Raw genomic sequence first — 12,519 nt, 5'->3', positions numbered from 1 at the left:
TCAGAGGTTGGCACTAAGATAGCATTGAATGAATTGTATTCCACCATAAGCAAACAAGAAAATGCTCACCCAGAGGGGACACTCCTAGTAGCTGGGGACTTTAATGCTGAGAAACTTAAATCAGTTTTACCAAATTTCTATCAGCATGTTAAATGTGCAACATTGGTCAGATGAAGCAGATGCTAAGCTACAGGACTGTTTTGCTAGCACAGACTGAAATATGTTCCCAACCAGAAGCCATGGATTACAGGCAGCATTCGCACTAAAGGGTAGAGCTGCCACTTTCAAGGAGCGGGACTCTAACCCGGACACTTATAACAAATCCTGCTATGCCCTCCGACGAACCATCAAACAGGCAAAGCGTTAATACAGGACTAAGATCGAGTCGTACTACACCGGCTCTGATGCTAGTTGGAACTGGCAGGGCTGCCACGACTTCCGCCGAAGTCAGCTCCTCTCCTTGTTCGGCGGCGTTCGGCGGTCGACGTCACCGGCTTTCTAGCCATCGCCGCTCCATTTTTCATTGATCCATTTGTTTTGTCTTGTTCCCTGCACACCTGGTTTTCATTCCCCAATCACACTGCATGTATTTATTCCTCTGTTCCCCCTCATGTCTTTGTGTGGAATTGTTTGTGTTACGTGTTTATTGTTGACGCACTATACTGGTTTGCTTTTAGCGTGTTGTTCACAAAGATGTTTATTGTTAAACATAAATGATTGTGACTGTTTTGCGCGTTTTGCACTTTTGCCTATGGGCTGGAGGTTTTGACGCAGTTGCGTCCGTCTGTTGGTTTCTCCTGCCTCAAAGTGTACGCCTGTTCACAACTCTCTGGACCTGACTTCGCTACCAGTACGCACACACCTGACAAGGGCTTGCAAACCATTACAGACAACAACAACGAGGCAGCCTATAGGGAGGAGGTCAGAGACCTGGTCGTGTGGTGCCAGGACAACAACGTCTCCCTCAACGTGATCAAGACAAAGGAGATGATTGTGGACTATAGGATAAAGAGGACCGAGCACTCCCCCATTCTCATTGACGGGGCTGGAGTGGAGCAGGTTGACAGCTTCAAGTTCCTTGGTGTCCACATCCCCAAAAAACTAGAATGGTCCAAGCACACCAAGACAGTCGTGAAGCGGGCATGACAAAACCTATTCCCCCTCAGGAGACTGAACATATTTGGCATGAGTCCTCAGATCCTCAAAAGGTTCTACAGCTGCACCATCGAGAGCAGTCTGACTGGTATGGCAACTGCTCGGCCTCCGACCGCAAGGCACTGCAGAGGGTAGTGCAAATGGCCCAGTACATCACTGGGGCCAAGCTTCCTCCCATCCAGGACCTTAATACCAGGCGGTGTCAGAGGAAGGCCCTAAAAATTGTCAAAGACTCCAGCCACCCTAGTCATAGACTGTTCTCTCTGCTACCCCACAGCAAGTGGTACCGGAGCGCTAAGTCTAGGTCCAAGAGGCTTCTAAACAGCTTCTATCCCCAAGCCATAAGACTCCTGAACATCTAGTCAAATGGCTACCCACAGTATTTGCATTGCCCCCCCTCCGTATACACCTGGTCAGTCTATATAATGGAAAGAGCATGTGAATATATTATATACACACACACACTACCGGTCAAAAGTTTTAGAACACCTACACATTCAAGGGTTTTTCTTTATTTTTACTATTTTCTACATTGTAGAATAATAGTGAAGACATCAAAACTATGAAATATATTTTTTTTTATTTAACCTTTATTTAACTAGGCAAGTGCAAATGGAATCATGTAGTAACCAAAAAAGTGTTAAACAAATTAAAATATATTATATATTTCAGATTTATCAAAGTAGCCACCCTTTGCCTTGATGACAGCTTTGCACACTCTTGTCATTCTCTTGATCAGCTTCATGGGGTAGTGGGGAATGCATTTAAATTAACAGGTGTTCCTTGTTAATTTGTGGAATTTCTTTCCTTCTTAATGCGTTTCAGCCAATCAGTTGTGTTGTAACAAGGTAGGGGTGGTATACAGAAGATAGCCCTATTTGGTAAAAGACCAAGTCCATATTATGGCAAGAACAGCTCAAGATGTGTGGTTCCCACCGTGAAGCATGGAGGAAGAGGTGTGATGGCGTGGGGGTGCTTTGGTGATGACACTGTCAGTGATCTATTTAGAATTCAAGGCACACTTAACCAGCATGGCTACCTCATCATTCTGCAGTGATATGCCATCCCATCTGGTTTGTGCTTAGTGGGACTACCATTTGTTTTTCAACAGGACAATGATCCAAAACACACCTCCAGGCTGTGTAAGGGCTATTTGACCAGGAAGGAGAGTGATGGAGTGCTGCATCAGATTACCTGGCCTCCACAATCACTCAACCTCAATCCAGTTGAGATGGTTTGGGATGAGTTGGACCACAGAGTGAAGGAAAAGCAGCCAACAAATGCTCAGCATATGTGGGAACTCCTTCAAGACTGTTGGAAAAGCAGTCCAGGTGAAGCTGGTTGAGAGAATGCCAAATCAAATCAAATATATTTATATAGCCCTTCTTACATCAGCTGATATCTCAAAGTGCTGTACAGAAACCCAGCCTAAAACCCCAAACAGCAAGTAATGCAGGTGTAGAAGCACGGTGGCTATGAAAAACTCCCTAGAAAGGCCAAAACCTAGGAAGAAACCTAGAGAGGAACCAGGTTATGAGGGGTGGCCAGTCCTCTTCTGGCTGTGCCGGGTGGAGATTATAACAGAACATGGCCAAGATGTTCAAATGTTCATAAATGACCAGCATGGTCAAATAATAATAATCACAGTGGTTGTCGAGGGTGCAACAAGTCAGCACCTCAAGAGTAAATGTCAGTTGGCTTTTCATAGCCGATCATTGAGAGTATCTCTACCGCTCCTGCTGTCTCTAGAGAGTTGAAAACAGCAGGTCTGGGACAGGTAGCACGTCCGGTGAACAGGTCAGGGTTCCATAGCCGCAGGCAGAACAGTTGAAAATGGAGCGGCAGCATGGCCAGGTGGACTGGGGAAAGCAAGGAGTCATCATGCCAGGTAGTCCTGAGGCATGGTCCTAGGGCTCAGGTCCTCCGAGAGAGAGAAAGAAAGAAAGAGAGAATTAGAGAGAGCATAGTTAAATTCACACAGGACACCGGATAAGACAGGAGAAATACTCCAGATATAACAGACTGACCCTAGCCCCCCGACACATAAACTTCTGCAGCATAAATACTGGAGGCTGAGACAGGAGGGGTCAGGAGACACTGTGGCCCCATCCGATGATACCCCCGGACAGGGCCAAACAGGCAGGATATAACCCCACCCACTTTGCCAAAGCACAGCCCCCACACCACTAGAGGGATACCTTCAACCACCAACTTACCATCCTGAGACAAGGCCGAGTATAGCCCACAAAGATCTCCGCCACGGCACAACCCAAGGGGGGGCGCCAACCCAGACAGGAAGACCACGTCAGTGACTCAACCCACTCAAGTGACGCACCCCTCCTAGGGATGGCATGGAAGAACTCCAGTAAGCCAGTGACTCAGCCCCTGTAATAGGGTTAGAGGTACGTGTAGGTATGTACGGTAGGACCAAATCGGATAGATAGGTAGAAGCAAGCCCTTGTAATGCTTTGTAGGTTAGCAGTAAAACCTTGAAATCAGCCCTTGCCTTAAGAAGAAGCCAGTGTAGGGAAGCTAGCACTGGAGTAATATGATCACATTTTTGGTTCTAGTCAGGATTCTAGCAGCCGTATTTAGCACTAACTGAAGCTTATTTAGTGCTTTATCCGGGTAGCCGGAAAGTAGAGCATTGCAGTAGTCCAACCTAGAAGTAACAAAAACATGGATTCATTTTTCTGCATCATTTTTGGACAGAAAGTTTCTGATTTTTGCAATGTTACGTAGATGGAAAAAAGCTGTCCTTGAAACAGTCTTGATATGTTCTTCAAAAGAGAGATCAGGGTCCAGAGTAACGCCGAGGTCCTTCACAGTTTTATTTGAGACGGCTGTACAATCATCAAGATTAATTGTCAGATTCAACAGAAGATCTCTTTGTTTCTTGGGACCTAGAACAAGCATCTCTGTTTTGTCCGAGTTTAAAAGTAGAACGTTTGCAGCCATCCACTTCCTTATGTCTGAAACACAGGCTTCTAGCGATATCTTTCCGACAGATAAGATCTAATCCAGGCCAGAACTTGTCCGTGTAGACCAATTTGGGTTTCCAATCTCTCCAAAAGAATGTGGTGATCGATGGTATCAAAAGCAGCACTAAGATCTAGGAGCACGAGGACAGATGCAGAGCCTCGGTCTGATGCCATTAAAAAGTAATTTACCACCTTCACAAGTGCAGTCTCAGTGCTATGATGGGGTCTAAAACCAGACTGAAGCGTTTCGTATACATTGTTTGTCTTTAGGAAGGCAGTGAGTTGCTGCGCAAAAGCTTTTTCATTTTTTTTGGAGAGGAATGAAAGATTTGATATAGGCCGATAGTTTTTTATATTTTCTGGGTCAAGATTTGGCTTTTTCAAGAGAGGCTTTATTACTGCCACTTTTAGTGAGTTTGGTACACATCCGGTGGATAGAGAGCCGTTTATTATGTTCAACATAGGAGCGCCAAGCACATGAAGCAGCTCTTTTAGTAGTTTAGTTGGAATAGGGTCCAGTATGCAGCTTGAAGGTTTAGAGGCCATGATTATTTTCATAATTGTGTCAAGAGACATAGTACTAAAACACTTTAGTGTCTCCTTTAGTGTCACAATGTAAACAATAGCAAAAATAAAGAAAAATACCTTGAATGAGTAGGTGTGTCCAACCTTACTCTTTTTTAACTAGGAAAGTCAGTTAAGAACAAATTCTTATTTACAATGATGGCTTACTGGGGAACAATGGGTTAACTGCCTTGTTCAGGGGCAGAACGACAGATTTTTACCTCGTCAGCTCTGGGATTCGATCCAGCAACCTTTCGGTTACTGGCCAAACACTCTAACCACTGGGCAACCTGCCGCTCCTTATGATTGGTACTGTATATACACACATTGTATATCGTTCCAAAATGCCATCCTGGGCCAATCAAAAGACTGATTTTCATGACTGATTTATTCATTTTCATTTCAAGTAAAACAATCTAAGAACAACTAATGTTTACATCACAAAGCCTTATGGATCTATGTTAAAGGTGGCTCTGCCTGCCATGATGAGAGCAGAGTGCATAGGCTTTCTCCCTCTCTGTGATTACATTGAACACATACACATCCACACTGTGACATGTGCGTGTCTGGAGGAAGACGAGGTAGGAGGGAAGCTCTGGGATGTGTGCGTGTGTGGATGGAACTCCGTGTTCTGTACATTTTGTTCTCCATTTAGGGTAGGGCTTCATGCCCAGAGCTAAGAGGAGTGACATGGCTCCTTGTCGCCAACTGGTGGTGGGATGTGGAAATGCATCTGCCCTGAGCCCTTGAGGTTAAAATGTACTGTACATACATACACACATAAACACACAAAAAGGCATGCAGGCACACAAGTGCACACACTGATACAGTATGTTATACATTTACTGATGTTCCTAGTCCCAGGAATTAGATGACCTATTATGGTTACTGCTATGTGGTTGGACTTTACTTGTCTACATATGGAGAGGCAGGCATTGTTCCATAATCATTGATTTGTGAACATTTACTCACAAAGCTTGATATGATTCTCTCCATACACATAATGTCACCCCGACACCTTTCCTTCAATTACTTTATACTTTTCCTTAAAGAGGCAATCAGCAGTTGCTACATGTTTGGCTTATAAATGAATGATATCACTTATAAATGCCTCATGAGCTTTTGTTCAACTGTCAAAATATAAGCTTTGTTTGTAAACAAAGTAAATGTGAACAAACACTATATAGCCGCAAAACATGATTAAAACTGTAGCTCTGTCTATGAATTTGAGTGGTTACATTTCTCCAGCCCCGCTCCACAGCTTTTTACCGAAACAGGGGCAGGGGAAATGCTTTGTTACTGTTTCGACTGCTGATTGACACTTTAAACTGACATGTACCAGAAAGTAAGCGACTGTCAAGGTGTAACACACTTCATCGATGCAGGATCCTTTCTAACTTCTTTTAGCCGACATACACATGCAACATCCCCTTAAACCATCATAAAAAATAGTATTTGGTGTTTCTTCTCCTCAAAATTCCTTGCCCACCACAATTGATTTTTGTTTGTTAGCCTCATACAGATGCACAGGTTTCAACTGGTTTCATGCCCCATATGTAATAACATAAAGGGTAAAGCATCCCGAGTCAAGGAGCAGAGGTAAAACAGGATAAGGTAAATCAATACATTCTTATCCATAAAGTCAAACAAAAAAAACAAGTGTGAAATATACAAGTTTAGACTTCCTGAGTCATCTAGTGGCCATGAAAGGCAATGCCCAAAGGATGTACTACACATGTAAGATCCTTCATACGTTTGTTGTTATCACAGATCTAAATAGGTTGGATTGGTCAAAGTAATAAGGTGGTAACCTTGCTTACACCAATCCAATCACTTAAAGATCAGCGGTTACTTCAAGGAAGGGAAGAAGGAATGATGCATTGTAAATCTAAAGCAATAAGGCCCATGTGAGATTGAGCGCAAGGTAAAGGGAAACTCAATGCTGTTTCTTTCACCTCCAGATGGCCAGTGCCATCAGGTCAGTCTGACATCTTAGGATTGATTTAGGATGGAGCTAAGTGGAGGGTTATGGCCTGTAGTCTATAAGGAGACAATGCATGAAATAGAAGGCCCATATAGTCTACAATACATAGCTTAGGCTACATGCCTACAGTGTGAGTGAGTTTGATCATTCCTTGACTAGAACTAGGTACAGGGTGAAGTTGCCCCTAGATACGGTAACTAAATTGTTTGAGCTGATCTGCGCAGCATTTACCGTGAATGTGATCTCTGCTCACATCAGGGAAAATACCTTAGAAAGGCAGCATTGTTGGGTGTAATTGTGCACTGCTCTATAACACACATTTGGATTGAATCCCAGCCTAAGTCTATAATAACTGCAGGAGTTGATTTGCTGTGCCAGTTATCCTGTTGAATAATGCAGATGGGACTTTAATGTAGAAGGACACAACCATTCAGCAGACAGAGGCATGATGATCAGGTGCAGCAAACACTAACAACACTCTGTGAGTGAAGGGGATCAGTGAGTTTTAGGCCTCTACATCATGCACAGGTTAGCAGTGAAAAACCTTGTGCCCTAATGAATACGACCCAGATAAATATTTGGATGTCTCCATCTCAGGAGGAAATCCAATCCCGGGCAGCCATGATCAGTGGCTGCTGTTCAAACAGGAAACATCCATCAGCAGTCAAGCCTATACTGTGTGTGTGTGTGTGCATGTGCGTACGTGCGTAGATGCCTCTCCCATACAAGCCCATACATTATTGAAGTTTATCTTATAAGTATGCAATCCCCTCATTAAAGCGGAACTATATGGTAATCAAAACTGGCAACATGAGAACTACAGGTTTGCTAAGATTACACCACTGTGTAGTATAATCAAGATTATCGTCAAGGCTGCCAATATTACATTGGTAAAACAACACCATTGCATGTCAAATCAAATCAAATTTTATTGGTCACATACACATGGTTAGCAGATGTTATTGCAAGTGTAGCGAAATGTCTGATTTCAAGTCTGTATGTAGGCAGCAGCCTCTCTGTGTTAGTGATGGCTGTTTAACAGTCTGATGGCCTTGAGATAGAAGCTATTTTTCAGTATCTCGGTCCCAGCTTTGATACACCTGTACTGACCTCGCCTTCTGGGTGGTAGCGGGGTGAACAGGCAGCGGCTTGGGTGGTTGTTGTCCCTGATGATCTTTTTGTCCTTACTGTGACATCAGGTGCTGTAGGTGTCCTGGAGGGCAGGTAGTTTGCCCCCGGTGATGCGTTGTGCAGACTGCACCACCCTCTGGAGAGCCCTGCGGTTGTGGGCGGTGCAGTTGCCGTACCAGGCGGTGATACAGTCAGACAGGATGCTCTCAATTGTGCATCTGTAAAAGTTTGTGAGGGTTTTAGGTGACAAGCCAAATTTCTTCAGCCTCCTGAGGTTGAAGAGGCGCTGTTAGGATTGAGGCAATGTTTACTATGATTATGATTGGCGTATGCAAAACTATACAACACTTTTTTTGTAATAAATTTGAAAGAAAATTCGAAAAACATTTTGTCAGATAATAGATAATGATACTTTGAAAAACTGTTAGAAGAGTTTATTAAAATCTGTCAGAAACATATTTTCTTTAAATATCTGGTTGTATTATGCTCAGTATTCAATAAAATCGTATAGGTCATCAAAGCTTTATGATATCTGTCTCCATCTGCATTACACTGGCAAGCCCTCCTCAGGTTGCCAACAAACCAGTACTTGGAAACCAGCTCTCCAAGGAAGTGAACAGGTAAGGATTGGAGTTTGCAGTTTGTGTACAAATGCACTAAAAGTAAATTAGGTAGATGATAAAAAAAGAAACAAGAAAGACATGATACAGTGTTGTCACTCGACACTTTTCAAATGCATCTGGAGTCCGATAAGTGCTCTACTCTTTAGTCACCCCACCCTAAACAAAACCATAAATGTATCGACGTACATGTTGCGATGGTACAACTTCATTTGGTATCAGTAGTCTGCCCTGACCTTTCTGCCATAATTGTGCCACATTTTATACTGATCTTGCTTGTCGTCTACCACATGACAACGTGTGACAGAAATGAACAACAATCAATTAGGGGGAAGATTAAGCCCTGTGTACTGATCTACTGAACAGGAGCATCATTGGGCTTTGGGCCTGTCTTCTCATAATGTTGGCCAAATGGGAAATACACTCTAATCAGTATCAGAGTGCAACGGGCATCTAAACATGGCACCAGTGTGGAGCCACCACCCACTGGGTTAGGGTTACAGCGGCCAGTCTAGCGGTGCCAGCCGACAATGGCCCCACTACCTCTGGAAAAGAGCCCTGCTGAAAAATACATGAGGAAACCCACACCTGTTTCCAGGTAACCGATGCAGCCTAAATCCTGAACCGTGACGGTGTGTGTGCGTGTGTGTGGTTGCGTACATGCATGGGGTTGTGTGTGTGTGTGTGTGTGTGTGTGTTCACATTGGCAACTGCTTGATTCCTCTAACTGATCAGATGCTTCATAGGGATGTTACCAGCAACCTGTGTTCCTGACAAGAGACATTGACAATTTAATCGGGATACAACATGAAACAGCACAGTCCTACTACACTCTAGACAGGCCTAGAGTGAGTCAGGTCAAAGTTCCGTCAAGGCTGAGTCGTTGTCTAAGAGCTGGAAGTGTACGAATGGGAAAAGGGCATTAGCCAAACTGAGAAGACCTGAAGAGGGGACTTGGTGGAGGGCGGTCTGCCTCAAGAAGCTGCGAGGCCTTACTGAGAGTTGTTTCAACAGTTCTAGAGGTCTTTTAGGGTGAACAAGCATGAATCCCATATGGAAAGTGTACAAGAGCAAAGTGCTGAAGACCCTGAACCCGGACCTAGAGGAGTACACGGAGGAAGAGGTAGAGAATAAAAAGCTTATCTTTCATCTGCAGATTTCCCCTGCAGATGTCTTGCTCTGTGATCTAAAAGGTACAACTAATCCTAAATCAGCACTCCTACTCTGAGACGCTTGATACACACAACCTCTCATTTAGGATCGCTGTGGGTTCTCACAGCGACAGATCTGTTGGTTTGCTTATTCATTGTTGTTGAAGTTTGACTTATATAATTTTGCTCCGCTCTCAAAGGCTTATTTCTGCTGGAACTTTGAGGAAACTACAGAGCAGTTCCTCTCGTGCTCTGTTATAGTTTTGGCCAAAACATGCTAATCACTGTAGCATAGGCTTTCAATTACAAATTCGAAACCCAAATCGCTGCTATAGTACTCTGTCTGCAGTAGCTACTGGTTAATTCATATGAACTTTCACCCCACCCTCATACTGTAACCTACGTTAGCTAATATGATGGATAAGCTATCAGTGCTATCAGGCATACTATCAGGTTTTTCAAAAATCCAAGGGTCTTTCGATGATTGAGTTCTCCGGATTTTTTCTTGTCTCTCGACACCCCTGATGTGTCCGGGATTGGTGCAGGCTGTTGGAACAAGGATGACCCAGTTCTTCGGGAACGTCGGGAAACCTGATCCCGAACTGGAGCTGCATACACAGATTAGATGGCGTTCCAGTGACAGGGGATGAGACGGATACAGACAGAAAGACCCCATATTCAAGACCCCATATTCAAGTCTCAGAGTAGGAGTGCTGATCTACGATCAGTTTTGCCTATTAGATCATAATGAATAATATTATATTTCATTATTATGTCCTTTACATGGTGACAGGGCTTATGGGAAGGATACTGCGTTAGAATGATGTCTGAAAACATAGTTTACTTAGAGTTCTTTGAGTTATGGGGGGGACTTAAGCTGTCATCGTTCTTACTGTATGTCTGAGAAAAGCGAAGTATATTTACCCTCTTGGAAATGAACTCTGTGGCAGCTTTTTCTATTCTTAAAGTGGATACAGAAATAAAGTAGGCTGTATATTCTCCCTCAGTTTATTATCTTTGGCATAATGGATTAAAAGCAATCCACAGGGATAACTCCAATCTGACTTCTTCAATATAGTAAATGATGTTGCTACAAATGAGGATTTTGTGTTTTATTTGGGCACTGTCCAGCATTTTCAATGACAGACTTTTCCTTGACATTTTCTGTGTATTTATTTTTCTGGAAATTGCTTGTAGTGTCTATATTAACCCACTAGAGGGCAACCATTACCAATAAATCGAATGCACTGAAAGCAGGGTAGACGAGTAGAGCATGTGTTTTTACACAGAGCTCAATACTTCGCTACCAACACTGCTGTGCTGAGGCTGACAATATAAATGTGTGATGATCATTGCTGGGCTTGTGTTCCCAGGTCAATAATGCAGAGATTGACATGAGCCCTGTCCAGGAGGATGAGGGGCCCAATGCAGTGTCTCAGATGGCCAAGAGAGTAAGCACACACACACACACACACACACACACACACACACACACACACACACACACACACACACACACACACACACACACACACACGGCATGGAACTTAATGCAGATGTTACACGTTCATCTTACATTAATCACATTCCGAAGGATTGGCATTGGACAGTGCTCCAGAGCACGCACACACACACACATTTTTGACACTGTGTGTGTGTGTGTGTGTGTTCAGATGCAGGGTGCTGGGGCTAAAGGCTGGAACAGGATGTCAGCACTCTTCAACAAAGAGGATGAACACCAGCTATTGGAGGAGACTGAGAGCCCGCCTGTCCCAGACCAGTCAGTGGGACTCTACTCTTTGACACAGCTCTCTATTCCCCCGCCCCCTCCTCTTCCTCCTCCTCTTCCTGAACATGGGAATATTAGCCATGTCTGATGGACTAATGCTTAATTCAATAAATAAATATATAAATAATGTAATCATATTAATTGAGTTAAACATATAATGATACACAAAATGACGGCCTCCCTCCCTTGTATCCCCAGTCCACTAGCAGTGATGCCTGAGGAGCCGCAGAGACCGGCCAGACCCTCAGGATTCTGGGGTAGCTTCGCCACCAACTGGAAACAAATGGCCGCCTCGAAACAGGCTGAAGCCGCAGCAAACGAGACGGGCACGATGGAGGAGGGTCAGGAGGCGGTGGGGGAGGGAGGTGGTGAGGGAGGAGGGGGGGAGAGTTACCAGGGGGAGAACACGGAGGGAGAGCAGAGTCAAGATGGAGGAGGAGGGAGCAACACCAGCTTCTCCAAATACGCCATGCTGGGAGGAGGGAGCGAGAACACGCCCTTCAAGTGGAACTTTGTCACAGGCAAGCTGGCTGAGTTGAAGACCAAGAGCATGTCTGGACAGCAAGACTAACAAGCCAGCTGTAAGGGGGTGGGATGGGGTCTGGGTCTGGGGCAGGGTTTGAGTGGGGTCAGGGGGATGAGGGGGTACATGGGGCCGAATGCCCTCCTAGCCTAGCCTGGTCCCAGATCGGTTGATGCTGTCTTGCAAACATTGCATGACAGTGACCATAGGAGTTTGCAAAGCAGCGTGAACAGATCTGGGACCAGGCTACTCCTAACCCGTTATCATCTTCATTCTACTTGCTCAGGTGTAGATTGTACCCACCACACCAACACCAGTAGAACTTGACTTTTCAGATCTAAGGGAATAGGGACTAGGGGTCGATTTGGAATTTAGCACTCACTTCCCTTTCCATACCTTCTCCATAGTGTTAAACTGTACAGCATTTGAACAAGCACTGCCACCCTTACAGTAGATGGCATTTAGTTAATGTCATAGGACTCATACCTGAAAATGACACCAACAAACAGGCTGGATTAGATCAATTAACCAACAAAACCAGATTAAGAAATTACAGATTACACACAGAGAGGGATAGTGGGATTGGGTGTTGGATTATGGCACCAATTTGGAAAGGGATTT

General features: G+C 44.3%; 1 protein-coding gene across 1 annotated transcript in view; it reads left to right on the top strand.

Moving 5' to 3' along the window:
- Positions 1–11,946, top strand: part of LOC115165450 (uncharacterized protein C1orf232-like) — a 44,614-nt gene extending 32,668 nt beyond the window's left edge. Inside the window, exons 3-5 of the mRNA XM_029718579.1 lie at positions 10,960–11,037; positions 11,260–11,366; positions 11,574–11,946. Coding sequence (XP_029574439.1) covers positions 10,960–11,037; positions 11,260–11,366; positions 11,574–11,946 — 558 coding nt within the window. The remainder of the gene's footprint in view (positions 1–10,959; positions 11,038–11,259; positions 11,367–11,573) is intronic.
- Positions 11,947–12,519: the final 573 nt, after the last annotated feature.

The sequence above is a fragment of the Salmo trutta genome, chromosome 3 (assembly GCF_901001165.1).
Source record: "Salmo trutta chromosome 3, fSalTru1.1, whole genome shotgun sequence".
Taxonomy (NCBI): Eukaryota; Metazoa; Chordata; class Actinopteri; order Salmoniformes; family Salmonidae; genus Salmo; species Salmo trutta.
This window is presented reverse-complemented; position numbering and strand designations above follow the sequence as displayed.